The 24361-nt window shown below is 39.8% G+C and overlaps 3 protein-coding genes across 6 annotated transcripts in view; 2 read left to right on the forward strand and 1 right to left on the reverse strand.

The window, feature by feature from the left end:
* The first annotated feature begins 3939 nt into the window (after positions 1 to 3939).
* Positions 3940 to 13551, forward strand: samsn1a (SAM domain, SH3 domain and nuclear localisation signals 1a). Its single transcript, XM_059331134.1, has 8 exons — positions 3940 to 4063; positions 5404 to 5484; positions 5586 to 5714; positions 6359 to 6476; positions 6638 to 6789; positions 7420 to 7632; positions 8037 to 8184; positions 12739 to 13551. Exons 1-8 carry the CDS (start codon positions 4010 to 4012, stop codon positions 12882 to 12884), a joined length of 1041 nt encoding a protein of 346 aa, XP_059187117.1. The 5' UTR covers positions 3940 to 4009; the 3' UTR covers positions 12885 to 13551.
* Positions 13552 to 14035: 484 nt separating this feature from the next.
* Positions 14036 to 20290, forward strand: hspa13 (heat shock protein 70 family, member 13). Its single transcript, XM_059331133.1, has 5 exons — positions 14036 to 14557; positions 14658 to 14998; positions 16131 to 16344; positions 16868 to 17035; positions 17347 to 20290. The coding sequence occupies exons 1-5, from the start codon at positions 14533 to 14535 to the stop codon at positions 17919 to 17921; spliced, it is 1323 nt and encodes a 440-aa protein (XP_059187116.1). The 5' UTR covers positions 14036 to 14532; the 3' UTR covers positions 17922 to 20290.
* Positions 20291 to 21318: 1028 nt separating this feature from the next.
* Positions 21319 to 24361, reverse strand: part of gdpd5b (glycerophosphodiester phosphodiesterase domain containing 5b) — a 54528-nt gene continuing 51485 nt past the window's right edge. For 2 of the 4 annotated variants that reach the window (XM_059331012.1, XM_059331013.1), the window contains 2 exons: positions 23340 to 23452; positions 21319 to 22682 (listed from right to left, as the gene is read on the reverse strand). In XM_059331012.1, coding sequence (XP_059186995.1) covers positions 22597 to 22682; positions 23340 to 23452 — 199 coding nt within the window. In that variant the 3' untranslated portion in view covers positions 21319 to 22596. The other 2 variants (XR_009394149.1, XM_059331015.1) reach the window with 2 other exon arrangements.

A 24361-nucleotide genomic window follows, 5' to 3' on the forward strand; every position in this document is an offset into this window, starting at 1 on the left:
TTTATAACAAACAAGCATCTGCTCAAACTAAAGATAGAGGTTATAAAGGTTGAGACTACACCACAAGACCTCCACTGGTCTTCATATTCACTCGTATTCTCTTTCCGGTGCTACAAAGTGCAGGACATCTCTTTCCGGTCTTTATTATTGGTCTGTTGTGAAGTAAATGTTAAGAGACAAAGTAGTATTTCTTTAAATGACTGCAGAAATCTGGCAAGTTTTGTAGCAGTGTTACAACACATGCAGAACTATGACTCCCACTGCATTGCTGTAATGGACAATTTGGCTGCAGCAACATCTCAACATGACGCACAAGTCTGACTCCAGTTTAAATATCAACATTCCCAACATTGCTTCAGTCTTGTCACGTTGGTTTTCATTTATATTTTCTCCCATCTCCTCTCTCAGTGCACTCCCCACCATGCGCTATAAGCCCACCCTTGGGACCCCACTATCTGGATGTTCCATACAGGTCAGACAGGAGACCCTACCTAGGCAAGTCCTCCACCCTCCCAGCTCAGGAGAACACAACCCCGGGCCGATGCACAAACATGGCCAGCCTGCCTGGTGGAGCGACGCCGACCCACACCCACCACCAGCGCTGGAGCAACCCCGGTGACAGCAGCCCCGCCTGGGGGACCATCCAGCACACCTGCCGCAGGCCGCTCACAGAGTACCGCGCATACTCCCATGACTTCATCACGTCCTCTGGGAAGGAGTGGGACGGACGACAGCAGCAAGCCACGGCCCAGGATGACAGTTTAAAACGGGACTGTAAACCCCAGATTCCCCCAAAGGTGCCACGATCGATCACAGATGTGGATCTGTTGCAACCAAATGTAAGTTTCTGCTGGTTGTGGTGTGTTTTTGAAACCATTAGTTGGTCTTCGTAGCCGATTTGAGTCTCAGGTATAAGCTTTAATGTATGCTATGCAGGATTTTTTTTTTTATTATTAAAAAAAGTATATAGCAAGGGCAAATGCCAAGAAAACAAAGCTCATTCATTGTGTTCACGAACAGTAAGCATAGTAGACCTTTTTTAACATTTAACATCTACAATTCAAAACTTCTCCTGAAACTGCACTTTTACAGTACTAGTGACTTTGCCACCATAATGAAGCTTAAACCTTACCTTTTGTGACTTTTGATGCACTTGTGCCCCACATGCTGATACAATAAGCTTGAATTGGTCTCTAAGGATGCGACAATATTGAACAGATTTCTTAGGCCAAAGGCACTGTTCAGACCTAGCACTTCCCCACTCTATATGTAAATAAATACATCTTCAATAGTCATCTTTCCATCAACAAATATCTATGCCCATTTTGAAGACCCATGTTTTTAAAACTTTTGAAAACGCACATAAAAGTTTTTGAGCTGGCTTTAGGTTTTTTGTCAAAAAAAAAAAGTAAACGCGCGGAGGACAGAAATGCTTTTTCAGAATAAGTTCTGACTAATATTTAACTCACATGCCTGATCAGCTGTTTCCCCTCTGCCGGTCCAGACGAGCTGACATGAAAGAAAAGTTATAGGTTGCCCAATTGAATCTAATTTCCTAAGACATATTTTCTCTCATGTGTGGCCAGAGTTGTCTGATTAGCAACCTCTTTTTTGTTGTTGTTGTTTTTTCTCTCTCACACAATCTCTCCTTCTTCTACTGTTTACTGATGGATTAGCCTACAGCAACACATTACACTGCCATCTTCTGACCAAAGTATGTTTATGCAGCTTTGTTTATTCGCTTTGAACCAGTTGATGGAAACATCCATAATTCACAATTCACACAAGATTTCGCTTCAAAATCGCTAGTGGCAGGCAGCATTATCAAGCATTATTTTTAGATTTTTTACACACTCATAATATATACATTTTCAGACGTTGTCGACAAAACAAGAAAATTAGTATGTACTTCTACTTTCAAATGAGTGGGCGGTTCTTCAGTGGGCCCAGGACACATCCCCGTACACACTGCTAAAAGATAGTGACCACATGGCACATGTGTTCTGAGCCATCAGATCTCAATGCATCCTCTGTTGGATGCATTCACACCTGTACATTGAAATGTCCATCTGTGATTGGATCACCCGAGTTAATGTCAGGTCTGGCCATCTGAACAACAAATCTGTGGGATTCCGTTGGTGAGTCATTTTTAAATTAATCTCAGATTCTCCCATTGGAATTCTTTCAGTCAATTGCTGAAATGTTCAATACAGCAAGTTCAAGGGTCAAGCAGTGTTAATACCTCACAGCGCAGATTGACCCTGAAGGTCAGTCCCTTTGCGTGCATTTGACATCTCTCTAAGCATAAGACCCTTCGCTGATACCCAGTGAGCACGTGCAGCGGAGACGTGTGCGACACAAAGCAGTAAAGCTTAACAAGACTTGGGAGAAAATTGTCTCAGATGAAAAGGATGATGAGGAGGATACAAAATCCCTATGGATCTATAGTGTCATTGGCTCTTACAGAGAAAATGTCATTTCATTTGACATGAAACCTCTTAAGACTGTAGAAGAGAGAGTTAAGACTCTCTTTGTACTCCCATTTTAATGACCTCATAGCTCTCCAATGAGTCCTAAGGTCAGTCGCCCATAAAGTTGTAATAATTTTGTTTTCAGACACCATCCTCTGTTAATTGTTGATTAATTTTATACACTTGTCACAATCATTTCATAAGAAGAGGTTAAAAAAAGTATTATCCCAACTTTTTGGGCGACCGTGTATGTACCTTTGGCCCATACAACATGTCAAATATCCAATTAAATGTTTCAATACTATGAAATTGTAAACATGCCATACTTTTTCAAATTACACTGTAATGCTCGTAAACTGCAAATAATGATTCTGTGTTTTACAAAACCCCAATTCCCAATTCTAATAATTCTGCTCAGAGGACCCTCCCTAACAGTGATTTGAAATATTCAAACAAAGATCAGATGACTTTTTTTTATAAGACTTGATATCTAATTCTAATTGATATCTATTCAGATGAACAACTGCCTTCCCAGCGAGTCAAGGGTCTCTGAAGTAATAGATTAGAAGTCTTAATCTAGATTGACAGTTTACGGCTGATTGCAAGCAGTGGGATTAGGCACTGGTTTTGTTTGTAGAATTCCCTTTTCTACAACTGATTGAAATCCTCCGCAATGTAAACACTGCGGCAAATCCCCACATGGCAACACCAGAGCAACGACTGGAAGTAACCTAGGAGTCAAACGGCCTCACAGATTCAGAACCTTTGTAGAAGGGTTACAAGTTTAACTTTAATTTAACACATAAAGTGACTATATTCTCTTCCACTGAAAGCAGAGAAAAGCGGAAAGTGTTTCGACACAAATGAGTTGCCACTTTCAGCTGTTTCCTCTGTCATACGTCAGCACTTCCTCAAAAGCATTCACCCCACATTAAGAAATGACTGCATAGAATAATTACTCCAGCATCATTTACCATAACCAAGTTCCCTATTGCTATTTAAAGGACATTTTGAGGAATATCGCACTTCTTTTTTTCTGGTGACTTTGTAACATATCTCTTGCCATTTTATTCATGAAATAAAAACAGCTTTAACTGTTCAATTGAGTAGATTGTTAGCTAATTATATTGTGTTTGTGATATACTTGGTGCCATTACAGCCTGCCTCTGAGCAGATCAACCACAGTTATACAAAACAGTAGCTGATACAAGCTCAGCCTCACTACCTTATGAAAAACAAAGACCACAGTTATAAAAAACCTAAATGCATGCCATTCCTGGAAGTGGTTCTTAATGTTTTTGTCGAGCGAGCCGCAAAATGCAAACTCAAGCACTTGTATTTTTCCCTTTCAAAGCGATACTGCTACAAGAGACACAGTGTCAATTGCCTCACATCCTGTGTGTTGTAAGGAAGTGGGCCAGCCAGCCCATCAGACAGGCCGCCTCGGAGTTAGTTAACACTTCACTGTCAGAAGACTTGGGTTAAGAGAAGAGAAGAGCAACCACTGAGATTCAACAATAACCTTAAAACAGGAGAAAATGTTACAGAGAGCGGCCTCCAATGTGTCAGATAAAAAGAGCAGCAAGCCGAAGGTATGTGAAAATCTGAACAAAATATGATGATTATTGGGAAGCGAAGATGTTTAAAGTTTAAACTTTGTTTTAACATTGGAAATGTTAAACTTTTATTTTAAGGACATACAGACATTTTTTTGTTTAAAATAATGATTAAACACTAAATGAAACATTAAGTGATGATAATGTAAAAATGACAAATAATGGCATTAAAATACAAGCAACACAAAAACTAAAATTGGAGTGAAGAATATCAATTTTATATTTTTGTTGCACAGAAAGTGACTCATTTTAGTCTATGTTTATAGTTTATTTGGACAAAAAACTTAAATGAGGTGGACGACTATAGGCTTCAGTTCTGCAGCTGTAGCTGTGGAGTAAAGTCTGTCAGGCGAAGCTGCATTCAATCAATCCACAGAGGGCTGTCTAGGAGTATGGAGCTCATATTTAACAAGGATTTCCAGGGATTACTCATTTATATAATTATTTTGGAGATGATGGGGGAGTCAAGAGAGATTATAATGACTTTTAGTTTTATGAAAAATTGGAGGGGAAAAGAGGAGAGAATTAAAACTGAGCCAGAGTAAAGCAACTATGAGTGCATGTCGTCCTGAGGACACAACAGTTTTATTTATGTATTTTTCTATTCATTCTGAATACTGACATGTGTGCCGGTGCAGCTGTATAGAGACTTTCGGATACAGAACATACAGTATATACCCTGCAGCTGCCTTTGTTTTGGAGCATTTGCTTTCCTTATTAGACAGTATTTCACTGCATGTTTCCGAAATCAGCAGTGCATGTGAATATATATATTATTTAATACGTACATCTTGTATGGGTGACCCTGAATAGTCAACTATCCAACTTTTCAATGGGAAAATGTCATTATAAAACAAAGGATCACTCCATTTAGGCTGTATAGGGGTACATAATGTCTGATTTTACATAGAATTTATTGGTTTCTCACAATAATTCATGATATATAGTCTAAAAGACAGTTGAGTTTAATTCCCTGGTTGTTCAATACCAAAGCTTTGTGTTGATGTTCTGTCCGAGCTTGGGACTTGGGAATCTTTTCCCACCTTTAATAACACTGTTAATATAAATTAGAAGTGAGTATGAGGTAGATATAGACAGCTTAGACCACCGGAAAACTTTAATCACATTTCTACACTGAAACCACTGGGGTCACAAAGTGCAGATGCAGCAGGTTTTTTGGAGCCTTGAGACATCTGGGACAAAGACTCACAAGTGCAATGACTTAAAGTTATGTAATGCTGTTAAACCTCACGGAACAAATTGTGCCAGTTGTCTCTGTGACATCTTTTGTCTTTGTCTTTTAATCCTCCTCACAGCGCTCCACCAGCTTCGGCAGATTTGAGGGTCTCAGACATCACTCGTCACCAGCCAAACCGGAGGAAAATGGAGCCACTGTGGTTCGTAGATTTGTTTTCATTTGTATACATAATGGCAATTTGTAGAGCTTAGAAAGTCACAGTACTACTATATGTATACTAAACCAACTCTCTTCACACAGCTCACAGAAGAATGTGAGACTTTGGACCCAAACAAATCAGCTGGACTTGGGAAGAAGATGAAAGCAATTTCACTGACCATGCGCAGAAAAATGGGCAAAAAACATGCAAAGTCTTTTTGTGAGGAGATGGTGAGTCACTGGAAAATAACACACACACACACACACACACACACACACACACAAACACACACAAACACACACACAGCTTCCACCTTTGATTTTGTTGTTGTTGTTTGAGGTAAAGCTTTGGATCAATCCTACACACATATTTTTAATTCATAGGTTCAAATTTCTTTCTTATTCCTTTTGTGCATCAATCAACAAACTTGTGAGCACAAATGATCAAAACCCCTGACACTTGTCACATCTTGAAAAAGTCCAGACTCACTAGCAGTCTGCATCAGTTACAACAAACCTGTGCTGTTTTTCTCAAGAGTCCTATCACTTTAATCTCTTCTAAACCACATCCTCAAATATGACGCTCTTATTGGCCATATTTAAATGATGCACTCAGCCCTGACCTACACCGAAAAGCGTCTCCTCGCGGTTCTGTGTTTAACTCATGAGAGATAAGACGAGTAGCTCTGTAAACATTCACCGCCTACATCTCGACCTTAAGCATTCTAGTTTACTTCACTTTCATGTAGATTTACTTGATCTGGAGTTTGCACGCTCTTGTACATTTCATCTATGATCGATTGGAGGCTCAGAAGAATGAATGTATGCTGTGATGTGCCTCTTGATTAAAGCTGTGTCTTTTCTTTTCCTCGCAGGGTGATGACACAGACAAAGACCCAGAGGCAGAGACAGAGAGTGGCCCTGCAGCTGAGAAAAACTCTGCAAAGACAAGCAACTCCTTAGAGAGTCTTTACAGTGGCCAGAGCTCCTCCAGTAAGTATCAGAACGTACTGAATACGCTGCTAGGCTGGACCAAGCAGTGCTGAGTTGCTTTATTTGTGGGGTTATCTTACTGATTTCACAAAAAAAGTACAATGTAGTGTTATATGATAACTGTTTAATCATACTGTGTTGTGTTGTGTGTGTTGGTTCAGGTGGTGTGACCAGCGAGTCCATCGGTTCCGGTCAGAGAGACAGTCTGAGGCTGGAGGAGGACGGCTCCTATCAGGGACAGTTCTGTGGCAGAGCTCGTGTCCACACAGACTTCGTCCCTAGCCCGTATGACACAGACTCCCTCAAACTCAAGGTGAGACAAAGCACTGCCATATACAGTGGTGGAAGTACAATTACTCAAGTACTGTACTTAAGTACAATTTTGAGGTACTTGTACTTGTACTTGAGTATTTCCATTTTATGTACCGTTATACTTCTACTCCACTACATTTAGCTGACAGCTTTAGTTACTTTACAGGTCGAGATTTAACATAAAAAACATGATCAATTTAAAGTGACTAGACATTTTTTTATTTAAACATCATAAAAGTATATTAAATAGTTGAAATGAGCCCTTCCTTGAGAGAAGTAAACACTGCTTAGATAAAAACATCAAAAATAATAATCCTATAATATATTGGAATATATTTAACAATCTGAGTGAGTTTATTCTGCAACAAGTACTTTTACTTTTGATACTTTAAGTACATTTTGATGCTGATACTTTTGTACTTTTACTTCAGTAAGTTTTGAATGCAGGACTTTTACTTGTAGTGGAGTAATTTCACAGTGTGGTATTAGTACTTTTACTGAAGTAAGAGATCTGAATAGTTCTTCCACAATTGGGCATATACTATAACAACGTTCTGTTTCAAATGATTATTTTGACAGATAAGGATAAATATATTCATGATTCTTTGCATACGACATGTTTTTTACCTAGGTCGGTGACATCATCAACATCATCAGTAAGCCTCCGATGGGCATCTGGACAGGCATGCTAAACAACAAAGTGGGCAACTTTAAGTTCATCTACGTGGATGTTTTGGTGGAGAAAGAAGAAGAAGAGGAAGTTCCCAAGATCAGACAACAGAAGCTGTGCAAAAGACCTCGGCCTAAAACTTTGCTGGAGTTACTGGAGCGACTGAATCTGGAGGTGAGGACGGGATCTCCCCCAGGATCACTTGCTTGTTTTAGTCTGGCTACAAGTGGAAGGGTTTTCACACAGTAATGATCATTACCTCTTCTGTTTGGCATCTTTTCTTGATGAGTGGGAACTACTCAGATGCTGTAATCTAACAAAAACAAAAAGTTAAAGTTCAACAAATTTACCATAACTATTGTTATACTTTCATAAATTAACCTCAAAATGGGTCTAGGTAAAGCACCTGACATAACCAAGTCTCTTTGATCTCCAGTTTGAAATAGTTCCATACCTTTGCAAACCCTTTGTTGCACACATGAGCTGAAACTGGATGCGTGGAGACTTAAGACATGAAATGTGAATGTGTGCACTGTGTGGGCTGATGGTAATGAAAACACCATGTCCTGTTGTTGCAGGAGTACGCCTCTGCTTTGCTGCTAAACGGCTACCAGACGGTGGACGACCTGTTGCACCTGCAGGAGAAACACCTGATAGAGCTGAACGTCAAAGACCCCGAGCACCGACGCAAGCTGCTCGCTGCTGCAGAAACCCGCTACACAGAAGGTGAGCAACATACCAAGCAATGGCTAACACCAAGTGATTCTGTCACTCTTATAGCCCTTTTTGACCAACAAGAACCTAGTTCTAGTGCTCGACGGGTGCTGGAGCTGGTTCGCAGTTGGTTCAACTTGCAAACTTTCTCAGAACATGTTTGCTTTTCGCCGGGCTAGTGTAAAGGCTTCAGGTTTGTAGATTGGAAGCCTAAGAGTAATCACACACAGGGGAAAAAAATACTGGTCCCAATGCAGGCTTTTTATTTAGGTAAAGTTATAGAGTGCTAGACTCACACTGACATCGCTCTCGCAGGATCCCAGTCAGAATGAGCCCCGATTTCTGTTATAATTCACATTTAATCCTCTACAGAAGTTGGACTTACACACAACTGAATTCTATTCTATTGCCAACAGCTGTTCAAGTCTTGTTAGATGATTGTGATACACAATGTGTGTCTGCATTGTTCTTACAGGCGCGTATCTATGATCAACAAAGCCTAAACATGATAACTTCTGTGGGAAGACAAACCAAACGGCGTTGTCTCAGGTCTGTCTGGGAAAGTTACATCGCTGTATACGTCTATATGTGTCTTTGCTCCGTAAGCGTAATAACAACAATGGCAGACAACATCGTCAATTTACAAATGTTACTCCTGCTTTGCGAGCCTACACTGGCATCTAAACACGACTGGTACAACACACTTGTGCTGCTCGTCTTGAATGCTATGGATAGCAATTATGTTCTTATTAACACTGGTAATGTTAATGTTAGCCTTTGTTGTAACCTAACACTAGCCTGCTAAAGTGAGCCCACATCTAACACATTGAAGTTAAACAAATCAAATAGAATGAATGATACACGTTTAAGTTGGTGCCACTTTGGAACCAGTTTGCCTGGCCGAGAGTCGGTTCTTGAGCTGCCTTGGTTGAAAAAGAAAATAAACTCAAAGGATCCCAATCAAGATTCTAACAACTAAAATTTGAAAAAGCTTGAATTATGAGCTGCAGCTCTTAATACTGATTGACTAAGCTGTCGAAACAATAGCATCTAAAGTATGTGTGGCATGTTTTCTGTGGAGGCGTAACCCTAACCAAAACTGAAAGAAAATGATCCGGGCTGGGTGCCAGCTGTAGGGAGGAGGAGATGAAGTATTAAGCCGTGTTCCAGTTAAAGAGGTTGAAATTTCCCCGGACTTAAACAAAAGACATGGCTGTGACCGTGGCAAACTTTGGCAGGTGTACATACAGTTCAGCAGTGCAGCCTCCTCACATACAGAAACAAAACTTAAGAGACAGTTTACGGTAAACAGATACCTAATAACACTGGGAACGCTAATTTTAAATAAATACCTGCTGCCATTGTTGTTTGACATCATAAAACTGCTTTAAGTATGAACTCTCACTTTGACTGGTGTAACTTTTTTTTTTTCGCGAGTAGGTGGTTGTAAATTTCTGAGTTGTCTTAAATGCAGCATTATTGACTTCTTACTTCTATCCAGCAGTAATAAAATTCACATTCTCTCAGTAAATCAAGTCAGTGTTGGCAGGTGGAGGTGCTAATTAGTTTGACCCTCTACCATTACATGTGACATACCTGTGTGAATTCCCTCAGAAATCAGCCAATCAGAAATAAGCATTCAACAAAGCCCTGTAAGCGGAGTCATTTTACAAGCAACTTGAGCAACTTTTGTGACACCAAGACAAGCCTAAGTAATGATATTAACACAAACATCCTGCTTATGAAAAGTACTCTATTCTGCTAAAACATAGTCATTTAAGCTGAAGGGCTATGTACTGAAAGTGGCACTCATTCACTCACTCGTTCACCTACTTGGCTGGAAATTGTTTGCCAATTAATTTCTACTGTAGAATAAAAATGTTTTTCATCTTTAAAATGTAAAACAGCAGGTGAAAGCCGAGGCATTTGTGCCACACAGAGCTGAAACGCATCCTGTGTGCTGTGAGAGGCTTATCAGTGATTTCCTGTTACTCAGATAGAAAGTGCTTAATGGGGCAGAAGGTGTTCCTGTAATCTGATGTCTTGAAGCAGAAGGCTGATTATCGCCCGTGAATAAAAACAAAACTGCTCTCCTGCAGAAAGAAGGAACAACATCACAGACTAGTTACGCTCACTCGTCAGGGTTTATTGCAGTTGTACACAAGGCAAAATAAATATTGTTGTTATTTTTCTGATTGGCTGACAGTGTGACTTAACAGATGGCAGCGGCTGCAGCGTGACCCTGCCAAGCTTGTTGACTCACACGACATGCCAGTAATGTAAGCTGTCAAGCTGAATTCCATTAGGTTAGTGGTTTGCCAACCTGGACAGAAGGATTAGCTCCCATCAGTGAAGCAGAAATATTATATCTGGTTTCAAGAAGGGCCACTCAACAGAGACTGCCCTTCTCGCTGTGACTGAACAGCTTCACAAGGCGAAGGCGGCCTCTCTCTCATCTGTTGTGGTTCTACTGGACCTTTCTGCAGCTTTTGACACTGTGGATCACCAGATCCTCATCTCCACCCTTCATCACCTGGGAGTATCTGGCTCCGCCCTCTCTCTGCTCAAATCCTATCTCAAGGACCGCACCTTCCGTGTAACTTGGAGGGGTTCTGTTTCAGAACCCTGTCTACTCACCACCGGGGTCCCTCAAGGCTCGGTCCTTGGTCCGCTCCTCTTCTCGATTTACACCAACTCCCTTGGCTCCCTCATCCACTCGCATGGCTTCTCCTATCATAGCTATGCCGACGACACCCAGCTAATCTTCTCATTTCCCCAGTCTGAAACACGTGCAGCAGCACGTATCTCTGCATGTCTGGCCGACATCTCCCAGTGGATGTCCTCGCACCACCTCAAACTCAACCTGGGAAAGACTGAGCTACTTTACCTCCCAGGGAAAGGCTCTCCCACCACTGACTTCCACATCACTGTCCAGGACACAGTGGTTGCCTCCACAGAAACCGCCAAAAACCTTGGCGTAACTCTTGACAACCAACTGTCCCTCTCAACAAACATCACCGCCACCACCAGATCTTGTAGATTCTTGCTGCATAACATCAGGAGAATCCGCCCGTTTCTCACCCAGAAGGCAGCTCAGGTCCTGGTCCAGGCACTGGTCATCTCACGCCTGGACTACTGCAACTCCCTCATGGCAGGTCTGCCTGCCAAAGCCATCCGACCTCTACAACTCATCCAGAATGCAGCTGCTCGATTGGTCTTCAATCTTCCCAAATTTTCACACACAACACCTCTCCTCCGCTCCCTCCACTGGCTACCAGTGGCTGCGCGGATACGCTTCAAGACTCTAGCTCTGGCGTACTCTGCTGCTAACGGTTCAGGTCCTACTTACATCCAGGACCTTGTCAAACTCTACACCCCTGCCCGTCCTCTCCGCTCTGCATCAGCCAAACAGCTAGCGACTCCCACCTTGCGTGGGTCAACTCGCCTCAAAACCTCTTCCAGACTTTTCTCTGTCTTGGCTCCCAAATGGTGGAACGAGCTCCCCACCGACATCAGGACCTCAGACAGCCTGTACATCTTCCGCCGCAGGCTGAAGACCTATCTCTTCCAACAATACCTCGGTTAAGTCATGGTCACCTAACAGATATATATATATTAAAAAAAAAAAAAAATAATAAAAAAAAAAAAAATAAAAAAAAAAAAAAATTTTCTTCTTCTTTTCTCTTCTTTTCTTCTTTAACATATAGCACTCCTTAGCAATGACAGTTAGCTCTTAAAGTTATGTACTTACTCGATTCCTATGGTCTATGTCTAGTACCATCAGGTTGAATGCACTTATTGTAAGTCGCTTTGGACAAAAGCGTCTGCTAAATGACATGTAATGTAATGTAATGTATTAAAGAATGGTGGAATATTTTTACTCTGTGAGAGTGGAAAATAAAAGTCACAAAGGGTAATACATTTTTAAGGTTACATCTAACTTTTGTGCTGCTGTTTTCTGGGTCACAAACAGGTTATTTAAGTATTCAGGTCATTTGGCCACTGGCAGACAGCCAGTGATTAAACTGGAACAATAAAAAGGTCACAGTATTTAAATTCAGTCATTTTATGACATGATCTTGGATATATTTATATTTGTATTCAGCCAATCGAAAAAGTAGTCATGAGACAAAGATTGTTCCATTCAGGCTATTTGTGGGTGCTGAATGTCTGACTTTACATACATAGTTTCTTTCAATAATTCATGATATAGGCTATTTTGGAATAAATGATAAACATGTTAACAATACTTTTAATTATAACAATAATAAAAATGACAAGTAAGGGTATGACAGAATTGTCAGTACTACGTTTCAGCCAATGCAAACCACTAACTCAATGTAATGATTTCACTTCACAACTTTTAATCTTGAAAGGAATGAATGACCGAGCTATCAGATAAATAATTAATTTTAAAGTTCAAGATAATCATCATCGTTGCACAGTTGAACGTGGGTTCATTTCCTCTGATTGAAGCACAGATATTGTTTTCAGTAATGCGGTTGGAAACGGAAACTTGTAATATTACGACATTTGGTTTTAATTCCATTTGGTTTGTGGTTGCAGGTGATGATGCGGAGGAGCAAAGATCCTCCCACAGCCTTCAGGAAGACGACAGCGACTGTCCCAGAGACTCGGGTTGCTTCATCCCTTCAGAATGTTCAGACAGCAAGGAAGACACGGAGCAGCTCACAGAGGCTGTGGACTCTTAGTATGATCGATAGTCAGATGGATACTTTGGCATCTGGAATTCATTGTGGGATATTTTCTGTGACTGAGGGGTTTCAAAGATTAACTTCCTCAAAATGTCATGTTCATATCCCTTATTACAACAAGCTAGCCACAAGGTTGTAGAAACTTTTTGAAAGTGTAAAGAAACAACCAACCAAGATTCTAAATGTTATCTTATCAGTTTGTCGCTTTATCAAGTTAATAATACGTTTTCTTACTTTCATGTTGTTGAAAAAGTTACATTTCATTGATTAAATGTCACTTCTACTGTATTTATTGCATTTAAAATCATTTAGTGTTATGTTTTTTTTTTCATATAAAGCCTTTATTTATCATACATGCATCACTTTGACCTTTCTTATCAAATCCAATCTAATGCAACATCCAGTGTAATCTTTATCCTCCTGTGAATTAAGTGGTGTTGATTAAGAAATGTTTTTTAAATAGTGACTGGGTTTGAAAAATACATTCTCAAATCTTGCCTATAATGTATACTCTACAGGAATATATATATGCTATTTTCTCAGCATGTGTGTTTGCATGAGTGTGTGTGTGTGTGTGTGTGTGAGAGAGAGAGAGAGGGGGGAGGGCTGTGTGTGAACTCTCTTGAAAGAAACATAATATGCAACTGTTTTCACAACTTTTTGTAAATAAAATAAATACAAATAAATATGATGTTTTTTTCAGTAAGAATAATTTATTCCACCTACCAGCACAATGTTTGATATGAATTATTGATGCCTAAATGAATATAATAAATGAATGAAAAATAACTTAAAAGGTAATTTTTGATATGACAATTAAAAACATGAGTCCTGATTTATTTTATTAAGTTTATTTTATTCTTTATTTTTTACCATCAACATTTTATATTTTTTAATAATAATAAACATAAAAATAATAACAATAATACATTTAATGTATAAGCAACTTTCTAACACTAAAGGACACTGTACAATAATTTATTTTTATTTGTTTTATTATTATTATTCTAATTATTTTTTAATCAATCTTAACTACCATGGTTCTTTCCCCTAATCTGTATTGTACAACACATTTACAAAGAGCAATGTTGGTTGAACACAGGATTAAAATGATTGTGGTTCGCAGTAGCAAAAATAAAATAAAATTATCTAAAATAAAAAAATAACAAAGTGAAGGAATTGTAAATAATGGAAATTAACAAGAAAATAAAAATATATACATTGTATTTAATTTAAACTAAATGTTAATACAATAAAACTGCATTAATTACAATTTTGGACGTACTCACCTTTTTTAAATAAATTTAAATAAATAAAGAGTCCTGGCTCTGTCTGATTGGCTTAGACGACTCACGTCACGAAACGTTCCTGTCACGTAAAATGTCGCCAGGCTTGATGGGAAATGTAGTGCGATACTAACATAGGTTGAGATATCCACCGCTTAGATGTTGTCAGTCTCAAACGACATTACCCAGCATCCACCAGGAGCAGTGCAACGTTGACGTGTATTTGTTAGTAGTCCGGAAAAACTCCAATTTAACATCATCCACTTGTGAAAGCCGGACATCATTTTGCCTCAACTTGAACAAATTGACGGACATTTTGGGAATTTTTAAGCGGTGGGTGACTTCGCAAGTGTGTGACGATGTCCGGAGAAATTTCTATGATCGGTAAGTTGAATGACAGTTATTTTTACCTGGTGACTCTATGCTAACACATGAGCTAACTGTTTTGGTCCACCTGTAATACCGTGTCGTCACCGTCCTACAGGTTCTGTGATCCTGGCCCTGTTCCTGGCAGGCTACCTGGGCCAGCAGTACTTACCGCCCCCCACACCCAAAGTGATCGGCCTGGATCTGGGTACCACCTTTTGCTCTGTCGGCGTCTTCCATCCGGGCAGCGGGGAGGTGGAGGTGATAGCAGATGATGAGGGCAGGAGGAGCATCCCCAGCGCCGTCTCCTTCACCACCACCGCGGTCCTGGCTGGACACCAAGCCGTGGACCTGGCCGACAGCAACCCGCAAAACACCGTCTACGATGCCAAGAGGTTCATCGGGAAGATATTTGAGGCGGAGGTCCTGGAGCAGGAGAGTGCTCGGTACCCGTTTCAGGTAGGTCATGAGGGGGATGTTGAGCTGACTTTGAGTCTTGTGTATCATTTCAGAGCAGACTGGTTTACACATCAGCAGTAGGTGGAGTTTAACTTTATGTGCAACATAATTTCGTCACACTGTTAAAATAATCGTCATTTTTAAAAAAAAGTCTTTTTTTGTCAAAATATTTTTTTGCCTAAATCATCTCCTCATGACGCCGGCCACCTATGGTAAAATCGCCTACATCCTCAGTTGATCAGATCATGTGATTTTACCCCTGTAAGTTAATGGCCTATGTCAAGTGTGTGACTTAAGTGGTTTTATTATGCCCAAGTCAAAATAAAATGTGACTTCGACAATTTTTTTAACATGCCTTTGTGACTTAAGCAAGATATGGTAACACTTTATTTTGAAGGTGTATACATAAGAGTGACATGAGCGTGTCATAAACATGACATGGGATGTGTTATGGATATTAATGACACTTTGAAGTAACATTAATGCTCATGATACTTGTCATGTCATGTTTCTGACAGGCTTGTGTGACTCTTATGTAGACACCTTCAAAATAAAGTGTTACCATATCTTGCTTAAGTCACAAAGGCATGTTCAAAAAATTGCCTAAGTCATTTATTTCTCTTAAATTACATAATTTACACACAGTGTTATTACTATGCCAATAGCCATCCTTTGTAACATCATTTTTGAGTGAAATGATCAATAAATATTATATGTTACACTTTTGGTGAAGTTTTTTGTGTTTCCTGCAAAACTTGAAAAAATGAGTTAGGCGATTATTTTAACAGGGTGACGGTTTAGATTAATAATCAATGAGATATAAGCATCCCTGTAGGGTGTTTCATTTAGGGTAGAAACTATCGATTTATCTCATTTCTAGATTGTTTTCCTAAATTAAAAACAGTGTAAGATGTTAACTTCTTCAGATTACTTACAATAAAGTAACCCCAGATTATCACACTTGCTGCCTATTTTTCTCTCAGTTGACCGATTAAGTTAACTGACATCTACTTTAATGAAAACATTTCAATAAGATTGTGTTGTTATATCTATATTGACTGTGATCTGTTCTCCGATTTGTAATCTCTCCATCTTCGCTGACACACTCTCACCTTCTCTGCACCTCTTCCAGGTGATTAACAACAACGGCAGTGCAGAGTTTCTGATCTCCACCAACCACACCTTCACTGTGAGCCCGGAGTTCATCGGCTCTCGGCTGCTGCTGAAGATGAAGAAAATGGCTGAGGAACAACTGGGCGTTCCCATCCAGAAAGCGGTCATCTCAGTGCCTGCAGAGTTTGATGAGAGACAGAGGAACTACACTGTCAGAGCCGCCAACCTCGCTGGTCAGTCCTCAAATCACTTTAAACTGTAATAAACTGCGTATCAAAAATCCAGACACTCAGACCCTTAAGGACAAAATAACCCAATTGAAACCTTTTAAAACCATTTTTTTAATTTCACGGCCATAACAGCATAACACCATGCATTCTCTTATATCAGGCTTTCAATCTAAAGCTCTGGCTTCACATTTATAGTTTGTATTATTTTTTCAGATTAGCAGACTGAGCCATTTTCTCATGTTTGCCCTGTGGGGCTAATACAGGATATTTTCCTGGTTTCTAGTGGGGGCATTACTGACATAACCAACTGCAAAATAAAAAAAACCCTCATTTAATAGCATTTAATATACAGAAAATAATTCAATGTGTGTGTCTTTTTAGAAAAGAAAACTGCTTTGGCATTATGCAAACAAGGGTTTAAATGGTTTAAATGTGAAAATGTAATCAATAAGTAGCAGTCATGAAGGTTGTTAGTCATTAGTTCTATAACTGTAATATAGTACACATTGTTTCATTTGTCTTGCAGGCCTGGAGATCCTTCGTGTGATCAACGAGCCCACAGCTGCAGCCATGGCCTACGGCCTGCACAAGGTGGACGTGTTCAACGTGCTGGTGGTGGACCTCGGGGGAGGAACTCTGGATGTTTCTCTGCTCAACAAACAGGGAGGCATGTTCCTGACCAGAGCCATGGCAGGTATGTGTGTTTCACTGCTTCAGTGATAAGAGATAGGGGGTAATATGAGCCAGCTGTTGTCTGAGAAAGGCGCTTTAGCTTTTGCTGCCCAGTTCATGTCCCTGTTAAAGAATTATAATATCAAGTTATTCTGTGCTCTCCTCTTCATGAAAGGGGGATTCAACAGTTGAAAATAATATGGGGTCAGGACCTCAGGTCCTTAATCTCAAATTTCAGAAAGCAGCATTTTTCCGTATTAGAAGTGTTGCAGCTCGAGTGAACAGCAACCTGATCTTAAGTTTATCTTTGTGTTGGACTGTGTTTCTCATCAGGCAATAACAAGCTGGGAGGTCAGGACTTCAGCCAGAGGTTGCTCCAGTACACCACAGAGAGAGTCCGACAGGAGTTTGGCGTCCCACCCACTCTAAAAGAGGACATCCACCGTCTCCGTCAGGCTGTGGAAGCCGCCAAGCTCAACCTCACCCTCCACCCCAGCGCCACCATCAGGGTGCCCCTGCACCTTCACACCCACGACGGCTCTGAGTCACCCGAAGGCGCCGCTCCGGTCCTCTTCCAGGCTGAGATCACTCGCGAGCTGTTTGAGGAGCTCAACGAGGACCTTTTCCAGAAGATCCTGGCTCCCCTTGAGACTGTGTTAGCCGAGGGCCACCTGAAGAAAGAAGACGTGGACGAGATTGTTCTGGTGGGAGGGTCCACCAGGATACCGCGGATCAGGAGGCTGATCAGCGAGTACTTTGGGAAGGAGCCCAACACGTCAGTAGACCCTGACCTGGCTGTGGTCACAGGTGTGGCCATTCAGGCCGGCATCATGGGCGGCTCCTGGCCCTTACAAGTGAGCGCTATAGAAATCCCCAACAGACACCTGCGTAAGACGAACTTCAGCTAATCTTTAGCAAGATTATTTATTACGATAAAACAGATGCCTCAAAGACTGTTCCATGCTTCGCTAATGTGCATTATTTAAAATCTGCTGAAGTGAGAAAAATGAGCAACAAAAGACACTGTCATCAAATGAAGTCATGTAAGATACTCAGGTTTTAGTTTTGACAAAGGTGATGGCAGAAAAAATGTGATTATCATTAGGGATGTAACGGTACTCTGGAGGCAGCTAATCGGTGATGCAGCTATATGCCGATTCAAAACGCCAGTGGAGGCTGTCTACTTTGGACTTCTAGGTCGCATGCATCAGTATCTGTGTCAACAGATCATCAGGTGAATGTTTTCACATTTAAGATGCACCATTTTGGCGATCTAATTAGTGGAAAGCTAATTTTGCGCGCTGTTAGCTCTGACGAGTTGCATTTGGATGCGCTACAACTACGACCTGGAGGAATCCAGAGAAGAGTCGGAAAATAAGATGCGAGAGCAGGTGACAGACAAGAAAAAAAGAGTACGCACTGTGAATGTCCAGAAATATAAATTTTTGCCTAAAAATTGCTGATATCCTTAAAACATTAAAATAGTGACAAAAAGAAAGAAATATGCATTGCATATATTAGCCCTACCTCGTGAAATATAAAATAAATTAATTTAATGAAGAAAAGATAAAATATTTTGTAGTTTTTGTCTGAGGAACAAAGGTATTTCTTTTTTCACTCATAATTTGTCCTCCATCTCATCTTGTTAAAAAATATCGTTCCAAAACTGTATCTTAAACACGTTATTGTGCATCGGATCGAATCGTATCGTTACATCTCTAATGGTTGTTCTGAACCATGACAACGTTCCTCTTCAACAGATGTTGAGGACTGTTGAAAGCTGTAGAAGTGAACCGTCCTGTTCTTGTTTTTGAAGTGACAGCTGCTTTTGTTGAAGCTATAGCAGAAATAACAGCGAAAAAACTGATGAAATGTGAATGAGAAGCCTTGTGTATCTACTGACCCATTAAGCTTTGTTCATGATGCTTATTCACGGTAGATACTTTAACGGTGTACGATTCAGGGAACAACCTTTAAAAGGACTTGTAGAGAAGCCAGTTGATCTTCAGCTATTTATTTATTTATTTCCGTTAAGTGTGAGTGTGTGTTTTGCAGGCCTTTGATGAATTTTTACATCTTTCCATAACCACGTGTGCTTGTGCCTGTTCAGAAAGCTGCTATATAGTTTAAATCAAAGCTCAGACCTGAACCACTGAAGGTCCTTGTCCAGGTCCCTGTGCAGAGGAAAGGCCTTAGTGTAAAGATGTAGTCATGTATATATCATTTCAAACACATTCACTGCAATAGTGACTTCTCGTCTTTTAAATAAGGTTTTTCTGGTCAGCTGCGCAGTCCCCCCCAATGATGGAGAAAGCCTTAATGTTCACACAGTACTGTAAACTTTTTAATCATTGGCTTCATTTCTGTATTTGAATGAAATATAGACTGTATAATTAGTCTCAGAGTAAAAGAGAAGTCATGCTCAGTGCTGCACTTTGAGGACTTCCACTTGTTGGCCAACTTTCCTTTTTTTGTGCAATAGTGCATGCTTTATTTAAACACACTTAATATAATATTTCCTCTGCATATCAGAGGAAAGCACAGTAGCCTGCTTCGGCTGTACTGTAGGTAGAGAAGGTCAACCGTGGTTGTCCCACAGAAGGACCAAAGCTTTGCTTACTGCTGCCTTTAAATGGGATTATGTTCACATTTACGAGGTTTGTTGGACTTCGTGATTGGTTTGAGGTTGACTGGGCGCCTTAATTTGGACGGACTCTTCTAATAAGTTGGTGTGAGGAAAATCGGTTTCACCTGCACTTACACGTGCATCTCAATACATTAGATTATCATGGAAAAGTCAATTTCCAAGTCAAATATCCCCAACAAGTATTGAGTCATATAGATGGACATAAATGTAAGCCATAATCATTATAATTAGAATAAATTAAATAAATTAAGACATGAAATGTTTCATTCTGTGTGTAATGGATCTATATAATGTGTTATTTCCACTTTTTTAATTGAATTACTGACATAAATAAACTTTCTATGATGTTGTAATTTATTGAGATGAACCTGTATTCTGACTAGGCTGATTATTGGACATCTAGTATGGAAGATGATTTCCATTTGTCTTTGGAAAACCCAGAACTTCAGATGGCCCATTGTAACCATTTTACAACCAAGAACTCAACTCGCCTACATTCCTTTAAAAAGTATTGCCTTTTTGTTGCCAAATGTCATTCAGTAGGTGTATTTATTATTGGATCTACTTTCAAATGTTGATATATTGATATATAATACTAGAGCCTTTACTAAAGATGAAGCAAATCTGCGACTATGTGCTGTTTGTCTTTGATACCGTGCAAAGCATTTATCTTTGAAAACAATGAGACTTAGATCTATTTTTATATGTGTGAGTCTAGCCACCTAAAAAATGATAAGTTAAACTGTTACAACTTGCATTTCAGCCAATTAAAAGTCAATTGATTAATTTCTTCACTGTCTGTTTATTTTGAGACTCGTATTCCTGTGCAACATACAATGTCTATAAAAATAGTATTCACCGTTGGGTGTTTCACCCTTTTGTTGCTTTTACACCTGAAATCATGGTCAATATAATTTGGCTTTTTTAACAAATTTTGACAAAATAATGTAAATTAATTAAAACTATTGAGTTGATGCATGTCAAGTGATAATAGTATAAAAACACCTGTGTCTGGGAGGTCATCAGTCGACACACTTCAGCTGCACTCAAATGATCTCCATTTCACTAACTGTGACACTGCTGCAACAACTAGCTGGACCTCTGTTGAATTAGGTCAGTTACTTTAAAGGGGGTGAATGGTGATAAAATGGTGATGTAATCATTTACTTTACTTTATATATTTTTAATTAATTTAGTTTATTTTTGCAAATTCTTGTAAAAAAAGGCAAATTATATTGACCATGTTTTCATGTGTAAAAGCAAAAAATAGCCGGGTGAATTGTTTTTATAGGCAATGTATATAAAGTTCTTCGTTGTGGATAACAGAAGGAGCTAAAATAATAATTAAAAAAAAGTTTAAATAAATGCATTTAATTTAAAATGAATATATTCACATAAATGATTGAAAATAAATGGGAACACAGGAAAGTGTTAAAAGGTGTATTGATACAAAGGTAAATGACAAAGAAAATTATCACTTTGATTCATTCCTACATTTATTTTTGATACGTTTAATTAACATTAATTTTGTTTTTGGCAACTTCTGTCCTCCACACTATTAAACTGTAGGATTGGTGATCCCCGGCTCCTCCTGTACTCACTTTATTAGCATCAAAGAAAAGAATCACAACCACCACAAAACAATTAAATACTCCTGATTTAATTTGAAGATTTTTTAATGTTTACTTCTGAGGCACAGTAATACCCAAATAAAGAAAATGAACACGAAAGGCAATCCATTTTGACCCTGTGCTGCCGGCTGTGATACCTGTAGCGTCCCTTCAATTAGCTCAGAGCTTTATTTTCACATTTAGCACCCACTTCATTAACCTTTACAGCAGTCAGTTTTACACCAGCAACCAACACTTAGATGCATGCTGTCTGTCAACACTAAAATACCACAGATGTAACTGCGAGGAAGTGAAATCTCTTCCATCATTAACCAGGCTATTGCTATTATTGTGGTTATTATTCGTCACCGTCACATTGTTCAAACGTAAAGCGTGGTTGGCTGCAGCATCTCACGCAATTTCACCTTTTATGTACAATAACACACTCAACATAGCACTGCACACAGGTTAAAAAAAAATGTACCCAGCCAGAATACACACACACAATACACCGTTCACATCTTAAAAAATCCAAACACATTCACATTAACCATAAAAAGACAGCACAAATCCTAACCCCGGAACCATTTCCACCAGTAGCTCTGGTGCACTGGGAGCACAGCTCACATAAATCAGGTGATATGATCATTACAGTCACATGCACTGGTCAAAAGTAGGGTGAGGAGGTGGGGGCGGGGCCTTTAGCCTCTATCAAAATAATTATCTTACATACACCATGTGAATATTTCACTTGGAGGAGAAGGCAGGACTTCTGTAAACAGCTTGTTTAGGTTTTTTTTTGTCTTTTTCTCTTTAAATATAAATATTAATATAAGTACTATTATTATGAACAACAGCACAGTGGAGTGCCGACAGAAGGCAAGAGCATAATTAGCGTTTAGTCTCATGCTGCGATAAAGCCTCGTTTAAAACTAATTCATCTGCTAAGAGAAGAATATCATGTACAGTGGTTAAAAACAAGCTTTGGAAATTTAGCTTAAAGTAAAGAAATCTGGAAAGACATCTTTAAAAAGAAGCGGAGGGGGGTGGGGCCTCTCGGACATATAGATGTGAGAGAGGAGGCCACGGATTTGGCGAATCCCATTGATAAAAAGTGCGTGTAGTCCCGTGTGATATACAGTATGTCTGACAAGCCAAACACAAAACTATTTACAGCATGTACACAACTGGGTGGTTGTTTCTCTCCGTCAGATACAGCAGTCTGTCAGTTACTCAGTCGGACAGGGGAGGTCAGACTTCATGCTGACTGGAACAGGAATGATGTCTCAGTCTCGCTACAGCAGGTTCACACAGGCTGAGTCCCAATCACTGGCTAATGCCCTGATTGGTGTAGTAGTCGTAGCCATTGTCCACGTACAGCTCCTCAGCACCGCCGACTCCATTCCCCACCTCTGGAGGGCGCCAAAGGATAAAGAGAAGTCAGTGAGGTGTGATAAAAATGCATTTTGAAACATCAGTACAGCTTGGATATGAGAAAATAGAAGATGAAGATGTCATACTAGATGAAAAAAATGACTTGGACAATGATGAAGAGCCTTAAAGAGGTGGCGCCGACATGACTTACCTTTGACGCCCAGCACTAGAGGCTGTCTAGACAGACTGGGGCGTCTATTAGCTCCCCTACACATGACGCTGTCTCCAGAGGGGGAGGGTGGTGGGGGAGGTTTGGTGCATGGAGGGATGGATGGATGGATGAAGGGGAGAGGGGCAGAGAAGTGGCAGGTAACGGGGGATGCAATGGATGCATGGAATAAAGGAAGAAGTCACTGCTGGCAGAGGAGGTGCACATCACACAGGCCGCTACTGGGGTTGACCTTCATCAGGAGGAAAGAGGAGGTGCAAGAACGTTCACAGACACACAGACAGATGCATGCTGGGATGCAGTGATGCCCTATCTGGGCACCTGAAACTCTTTTTGCAAATTTAAAATAAAAAGAGGGTTTGTGAGTTTTTTGAGGAGCCCAAACAAGAACAAGAACAACACACAAGAACAACACACTAGAAAACATCCAGGAGTGACAGACATACAGACGTCCCTCTCGTCTTACCAGAGAAGATCAGTTTCTCCTTCATGACGTTGAGGTCTCTGCTGGACCTCCTGACCGCGGCGCTCAGCATGATCTGTTCAGGGTTGTAGCTGCGCATGCCGCTCATACGATACCTGCGGGGGTCACATGTTGAGGTCAGAGATCTGCTCAAGACAATCACTAAATACTGCTGCCTCTGCTCGCAATGTGCAGTTTAAGGTTTAACTTTTGATGCAGAGGGAAAACATTTAAATGTTCAAAAGGAGCTATGGAGTGAGTCTAACTCTGTTTAATGGGAAATACAACTGTTTAACAGCTAACACCATTTCTATAATCACGGCAAACAAAATGTTCTGCATTATCTATTGTATAAAAAAAAGTTTCATAAACTGAACATATCGGACAGCATATACACTGATACTGACACACCTTTATAAGAAAGATCTATTAATATTATTATTTTTATTATATTATCAGAGTGCTTTTCAGGGTTCACAAAGAGGCTTTACAGTTAAAAATGTATAATTTTTATATTACTGCCCTTTTTATTTGATAGGCAAGTATCGTCCGGTAATATCATATATCAATATCTGACAGCCTCTGGAAGCCTTTATCATCACATCTAAAATTGTTACTATGAATGCAATTGTGAAAAATAAAGTTTACAGAATCCATTTATATGTATATATACATATATATATATATATATATATACAGCTCTTTCCCAGAAGGTAAATGGTTAAACAGTCCGAACAATCTAATTTTGTCACAACCTGGCAACCCTAAAGGCAACCCTAAATGTGTTTTAATGGCCTAATCTTAAGTGTTGCTGAATGACACGTTTCCCATTAATAGCAGGTGGCACCACCTCTGCCACCAGTATGAATGTGTGTGTGTGTGAACATGTGAAAGAGTGCAGTCTGTAGTATAAAGCCCTTTGGATAAAACCTCTATATAAGTGCAGTCCATTAATAAAAGTAATGGTTACAACTATGTAGAAGCTGCCCTATTAGAAAGTGGTAGCAAATATATCATGTTATGGT

Source organism: Centropristis striata, chromosome 4, assembly GCF_030273125.1.
Source record: "Centropristis striata isolate RG_2023a ecotype Rhode Island chromosome 4, C.striata_1.0, whole genome shotgun sequence".
In the NCBI taxonomy this organism is placed as follows: Eukaryota; Metazoa; Chordata; class Actinopteri; order Perciformes; family Serranidae; genus Centropristis; species Centropristis striata.

What these genes read in the sequence shown, in the direction of transcription:
- samsn1a (XM_059331134.1), top strand. Translation starts at nt 4,010, where the DNA reads ATGTTACAGAGAGCGGCCTCCAATGTGTCAGATAAAAAGAGCAGCAAG. An exon ending in CAGACTCCCTCAAACTCAAG is followed by an intron (nt 6,790 to 7,419) that starts GTGAGACAAAGC and finishes TTTTTTACCTAG; the next exon opens with GTCGGTGACATCATCAACAT. An exon ending in TGGAGCGACTGAATCTGGAG is followed by an intron (nt 7,633 to 8,036) that starts GTGAGGACGGGA and finishes CTGTTGTTGCAG; the next exon opens with GAGTACGCCTCTGCTTTGCT.
- hspa13 (XM_059331133.1), top strand. Translation starts at nt 14,533, where the DNA reads ATGTCCGGAGAAATTTCTATGATCG. An exon ending in GTGCTCGGTACCCGTTTCAG is followed by an intron (nt 14,999 to 16,130) that starts GTAGGTCATGAG and finishes CACCTCTTCCAG; the next exon opens with GTGATTAACAACAACGGCAG. An exon ending in CCTGACCAGAGCCATGGCAG is followed by an intron (nt 17,036 to 17,346) that starts GTATGTGTGTTT and finishes GTTTCTCATCAG; the next exon opens with GCAATAACAAGCTGGGAGGT.